Source organism: Cyprinodon variegatus, unplaced genomic scaffold (genome assembly GCF_000732505.1).
Source record: "Cyprinodon variegatus isolate N-32 unplaced genomic scaffold, C_variegatus-1.0 Scaffold547, whole genome shotgun sequence".
In the NCBI taxonomy this organism is placed as follows: Eukaryota; Metazoa; Chordata; class Actinopteri; order Cyprinodontiformes; family Cyprinodontidae; genus Cyprinodon; species Cyprinodon variegatus.
Window position 1 is genome coordinate 372,663 of NW_015151000.1, and position 6,336 is coordinate 378,998.

Below are 6,336 nucleotides of genomic sequence, written 5' to 3' on the forward strand. Positions count from 1 at the left end.
CGGGTCGTGCGGGACCTGTCGGGGTCGTGCGGGACCTGTCGGGTCGTGCGGGACCTGTCGGGGTCGTGAGGGGCCTGTCGGGTCGTTCGGGACGTGTCGGGGTCGTGCGGGACCTGTCGGGTCGTTCGGGACGTGTCGGGTCGTGAGGGACCTGTCGGGTTCGTGCGGGACGTGTCGGGTTCGTGCGGGACGTGTCGGGGTCGTGCGGGACGTGTCGGGTGGCGCAGGACCTGTCGGGGTCGTGCGGGACCTGTCGGGGTCGTGCGGGACCTGTCGGGTCGTGCGGGACGTGTCGGGGTCGTGCAGGACCTGTCGGGTCGTGCGGGACGTGTCGGGGTCGTGCGGGACGTGTCGGGGTGGTGCGGGGCCTGTCGGGGTCGTGCGGGACGTGTTGGGGTGGTGTCAGCGCTGCTCCATGGCTGCATCAGGACTTGGCCATAGATGTGCNCTGCTCCATGGCTGCATCAGGACTTGGCCATAGATGTGCTGATTGTTAGTAGAAGTTCAGGATGGATAAGGCAGTTAAATCAGGCTGGAAACAGCTGAAGGCTTAAATTCAGGCTTTCTCTCCTCCTCCTCGCCAATAAAAGGCGCCACTTGATATTTACACAAACTCCTTAATTACTGCGGCAGCAGAGGAAGACGTGAAGGAGGCCAGGAGAAAATCTCCTCCTACCTTTGTTTTTCTTCCCGCTCTGGAATCTGCATCTGTGCCGCAGAGGCTGAATGCCTACAGGCCTCGCCAAGATGTCTGACCTCGGTGGGCAGGCGGGCTGTGGGGGGGTCAGCGGAGCTCGGTCCAAACTTTGCGGTGGAATCTGAGGGGAACAGGAGGCTTACTGTAGCAGAGCTGAATATGAAGATGAATGTTTATGTCCGATTAGCAATGCATGCTCTGATCATGGGAGAGTGGAAACTGAACCCGACTGGCTTAGTCCTGATCCGGCTGCAGAGCCACGACACATGCCCCCCCTCCCCCCATGGCACCCAGAACACGGACCACACTCGCACACGGTGCCATCATCTCTACCACTGACAAGATGGCCGTTATTTACAGCCTGTTCGTCACAGCGTTCCCTCTCAGGTCGTCTGAAATCCGTCTTCATCTGGAGGATTCCTCAGATTGAAGGCATTGCTTTCATCATGTTTTATTCCTAACCAAAAAGAGCATGATACTGTAGGTACCATAATTACTGACGATTAGATCTGTTACAGCTGTAGGCTGTGGAAGAGGATCAGTTCTAGTCTCTAACGGATCACTGCTTTCAGGTCCACGGGTCTGTGGGGGAGCCTTGGTGGCTGTGGGTGGAGGATCCCATCAACGATCACATCTACCACTCAGAGTACTTCCTTCTGCAGAAGAAGCAGGTTGGTTTGGATCTGGAGCCGGCGTTCTGTCAGACCAGCATACCCCATCAGACCAGCTTTGTATCAGATTTGCATACATCTGTCACTATAAATGAAAGGAAGACCACTAGGCTGCTTTATTTATCTGTGATATGATAAAGAAAAAGTTGTAGTTGAAGGTAAACACCCAAACTTACCTGAAAAACAGTCAAGTAGGCTAAGTTATTTATGCGTGATGTAAAAAACAAAAAGTTTTATTCTGAGGTAAACAGAATTTAAAGCTAAACTGCTTTAAACACAGACAGCCTCGCTTTCTGTGTTCCCGCCTTCACACCTGACCTAGCAGCTAGCCTGTCAGATCGTTACAGTGTTTGCTCATCTTTACAGGCTGATCTGCAAATGTAATAGAAGTTGTTTAAATGTTCCTTTCTGCATGCGTATTGCTATGGGTATGCTGGTCTGACTGGGTATGCTGGTCTGACTGGGTATGCTGGTCTGACAGAACTCCGGGTGGAGAGCACACGTCCTGAGGTTGTTTTGTTCATCCAGGTGGTGACCAAAGAGCCTCAGCACATCGTCTTCACCATCCCCATCTTTGAGCCGCTGCCCTCGCAGTACTACATCAAGGCGGTGTCAGACCGCTGGCTGGGCGCTGAGGCTGTGTGCATCATCAACTTCCAGAACCTCATTCTACCTGAGAGGCACCCCCCACACACCGGTACACACTCGTCAGCAACAAGCGCTGCTTTCCTGCACCATTTACAGCATCTAGATCTGTTTAAGTTCAGGACTGTCTGGTTAAACTGTTTATCCCGTTGTTTAAATATGCCTGTGCTGATTATTCTTCCTGCTGAACATCTGCCCTGCATCAAAAACTTATGAAAATTATGTTAGTTCCTAATTTTTCTAATGTTGCTTTGCCTTTAGGGGCCATTTGCACCAATCTTTGAGCTTTATATTGACCGTCCTTTACTTTAGTTACAGACTAACCCACATTAGGGCCAGACTTTGGTCTCCAAAGAGCAGGGGTCTGCAGCCTGGTGACCTTCCACAACTTTGGCTAAAATTTTAACGGCCCAACTAAGTGGCTGATCTTTAAATGGTTTGCATCTTAAAATGCCTGCAAATGAGTTTGTTGATGTAGAGCGGATCTTCAAAGAAGGTGCAGAGGGATTTGCCAAACCTTTGTTTGTGTGTCTTCCTTCATTTATATGCAGATCATGTTCTAATGGATAGATTCATGGATAGGCGATATAAAAATGTAAACATGTACCATGAGCAAAGAGATTTTCAAAATAGGAAAAACTCCCTTTGAACAGGAAGAAACCTCCAGCAGAACCAGGCTCAGTGTGAGCGGCCATCTGCTGAGGCCCACTGGGGTTCAAGGAGACAGAAGCAGACATAGAAAAAGACGCATAGATACAAAAGGCAACTGTCAACCAGCTCCACAGGCGGCCCCGTCCAGGAAACACACAGCCAGGCAGACGAGCTCCGAGCCAGCTCCCATGTCAGAGGATGAAGAGAGCACATCCAGTTAGTCACAGTCAGAGAAACAGGACTACACTGGAAAACAGGCCAAGCTCCAACATCTAGAAACAAAGGTGTTGATGGCAGCAGCACAGCTGATATTTCTCTCCAGGATGGAGTCACAGCCAAACAGGAACAGACCAGATGAAGCTACTATGAGAAAAAGCAGAGAGAGCAGAACGTTAGAGATTGAACTAACAGATTCTGCAGAGTGGGAGAATAGAGATAGAATGAAGCAGAATGATGAAAAAGGGGTCCCTATGTCCTCCAGCAGTCTAAGGCTCTAGCAGCAGAACTATAGAAATGGCTCAATATAACCTAAGTACTTTGGATTTAAGAAAGGTAGAACCAAGGAGGAACATCTATCTGGACTGAAATTCTTCCCCGCCGGGTCAGGCTGTTAGCGCTCTACCTTAGTAGCACTCAGAGCAAGTCTGTAAAGTTTGCAATAGTTATTATTTCTGTACCTTGGCCAAGGAGCTTTCCTACTTTAAAAATAACTAAAGAAGTTGTGAATGAATTTGGCTGAAATGTTCAGAGACCTGCCTAGCTAAACTCTGTGCTCTGAGTTCTTTCCTACTTCAGTTTTATATATTTTTTCAAATATAACTAGCATCTCCGTTGCTTTGATCATTATGTTCTTATCCCCCTTAAACTGCCCTAAAACGCAACCTTTTCATTAAATGCGTGGAAATAAACAGGTCTGAACGGCTTAATATTTAAGGAACAGCAGCAACAAGGCCGCTTATCACACATTCTGAAAGAGAATCACATGTACAGTTTAGCTCATCTACTGGATCTATGAGGATCAGGTCTTTATAAATGCGAAGCAGATCTAGTTTCAGTAAAGATCTATAACATTTTTATAGATCTTTATTTCTTCTCATTAACCTAGAAACATTTTATTCTGATTGTCTAAATAAATAGTCATCCTCTTTTATTTTGAAACATTAAAATAGAAACAACATTATGGTTTGTTAAAAAATGAGAATAAAGTTACTGTAGTAGATGATCAATGATAATGATTATTAGTTGGACCTCAGAAGGTGGGTAAATATTGCAGAAAATAGTTTCACACAGCAGCAGGCAGAGAACGGCTTCATGTTTACAGACCAACTTATCATCATTACAGCTTCTTCACTCCTTTTCTCAGTGAAGGACAGTTTGATTTTTTTAAACATCCTGCTCATTTGCAAAGAAATGATTTATATTGTTCACAAATTAAATGTTTAAAGAGTTTGTTAGTATTGATAATAACCTTAATGGAGACTTTGTGTCAGATTAAACCTGATTGTTCTGTTGGGCCCGTTTCTGCATAGAGGGGCCGGTTCTGATCCGGTTTCAGGTACCAGGAGTCACTGGGCTCAGGTTTTGGTTTCAGACTTCAGCCTCCCTGGAATCTCTCCGACTTTCTGTAGAAGGATTCTGTTCAGCTGTTCAGCCTCAGGAGAGGTGGATGGAAACAGAGACGGTCCATGTTTACCCACATCAGGGTTCATCTGGTCCCAGTCTGAGTTTTACGGCCCGAGAGATTCTTTCCTCTGTTTTCACAGGCTGCCCCCCCTCCCTTCCCTAGGATACGTCTTTGTCTATATTTGAAAGCAGATCCAAACTAATAAAGTCCATAAGAACCAACTTCATTGATATAAATATATTCAGGTTATTTCCACAGTGGGATTAAATTTGACGACATGTTGGAGCTGACTTAGTTTAACTTGTTTCTGTCCATTGAAGGACCGATGGGTCCCAGAGGAAACGTGACGGTGCAGCTCTTTGAGTTTTCTCGTTCTCTGGGTCAGACGGTGTCGATCAGTTCGTGTTTCCTTCACTTTACCTCCTCAGAACTGCTGGACCTGCAGCCGCTACCTGTGACCGCTCTGGGGAACCGCGAGTTTGAGAGCCTCTACAAGTTCACCCACTTCAACCCCATCCAGACGCAGATCTTCCACACCCTCTACCACACCGACACCAACGTCCTGCTGGGGGCGCCAACAGGCTCCGGGAAAACCATCGCAGCTGAGCTGGCCATGTTCCGCGTCTTCAACAAGTATCCGTCCTCTAAGGTTCTGCTCCTGCTGGTTTCCTCTCCATCACATCACATTTCATTTAGCAGACTTCACTAAAAAGTTAAAATCAATCCTCTGGACTTTGTTTCCAAGTTTGAAGACGTTTCTCTTCCATCCAAGAAACTTTTTCAATCCAAAAGGTCAGAAAAAGCGTTGAGTTCCAGGTTTTATCCAGCAGCAGAAAAAAAACAGGGTTTTTTTCTAAACAAAAACCAGGCTTTGTCGGCCTGCTGGATAAAACCTGGAACTCAACGCTATTTCTGACATTTGGATTGAAAATGCTTCTTGGATGGAAGAGAAACGTCTTCAAACTTGGAAACAAAGTCCAGTAGATTTATTTTTTTCGGAATGACTCTGACCTGGATGACTGAGAATTTTCACCAGCATATTTTAGCAGACGTTAACCTTCTTTAGATGTCATCATTGTGGGTCTTTAGGTGGTCTACATCGCTCCTTTGAAGGCTCTGGTGAGGGAGAGGATGGAAGACTGGAAGGTCCGGATTGAGGAGAAACTGGGGAAGAGGTAAGTCCTTCTGCTCCTCAGCAGGATGGGAGAGCAGGCCTGATGTCTAACGGCTTCTTCTCTCTTCTGTCGGGGTGTAGAGTGGTGGAGCTGACGGGGGACGTGACTCCGGACATGAGGGCCATAGCACAAGCTGACCTCATCGTCACAACGCCGGAGAAATGGGACGGAGTGAGCAGGAGCTGGCAGAACCGGAGCTACGTCCAGAAGGTGGCCATTCTCATCATCGATGAGATCCACCTGCTGGGTAGGAGGCCGGCTTCTGAGCCCGACACGCTAACCTGCTGTTTTCCAACCTAAAGGAGGAGAGTCTGTGCTGAACAGGCGGCCCGCTGTCCTCTGTGTGTGTTTGTGCAGGTGAGGACCGAGGCCCCGTGTTGGAGGTCATTGTCTCCAGGACCAACTTCATCTCCTCCCACACCTCTAAGAGCGTCAGAGTGGTGGGTCTGTCCACGGCTCTGGCCAACGCTCGGGACCTGGCTGACTGGCTGGGAATCCAACAGGTGAGCCTCGGCCTGACCGATCAGCTCTGATCATATCGGATTATAATCTGCAGGAAATGCAGGGCAGCCTAAAGCGGTTCTTTTTTAATTCGTAGAGAAGTCATATTTAAATGACAAATCATTCTGGGTTAAACATGTATATAAATGTTCTCTTTATCAGACGATATTGTCCCAAAAGTTAGAAAAAATTCTGTCTTAAAATCTGTGTTTTTTATTTATTATCTTCTGCAGGCCAGTTAGTTCTACGTCAGCCTGAACACCTAAATTCAGCCAATCATATATCAACGGTCACCTGTCAATCAAATATTTTCAATCATAGCATCTTGATTCATATGTTGCAGCTAATATACGCAACGGTTGAAACCAGAAT

At 47.1% G+C, this 6,336-nt stretch overlaps 1 protein-coding gene across 1 annotated transcript in view; it reads left to right on the forward strand.

The window, feature by feature from the left end:
* The window catches only part of ascc3 (activating signal cointegrator 1 complex subunit 3), a 202,540-nt gene that overhangs the window by 169,319 nt on the left and 26,885 nt on the right, over positions 1-6,336 (forward strand). Inside the window, exons 23-28 of the mRNA XM_015391552.1 lie at positions 1,270-1,368; positions 1,897-2,065; positions 4,717-4,937; positions 5,378-5,463; positions 5,544-5,710; positions 5,821-5,966. Of these exons, the coding sequence (XP_015247038.1) occupies positions 1,270-1,368; positions 1,897-2,065; positions 4,717-4,937; positions 5,378-5,463; positions 5,544-5,710; positions 5,821-5,966 (888 nt within the window). The remainder of the gene's footprint in view (positions 1-1,269; positions 1,369-1,896; positions 2,066-4,716; positions 4,938-5,377; positions 5,464-5,543; positions 5,711-5,820; positions 5,967-6,336) is intronic.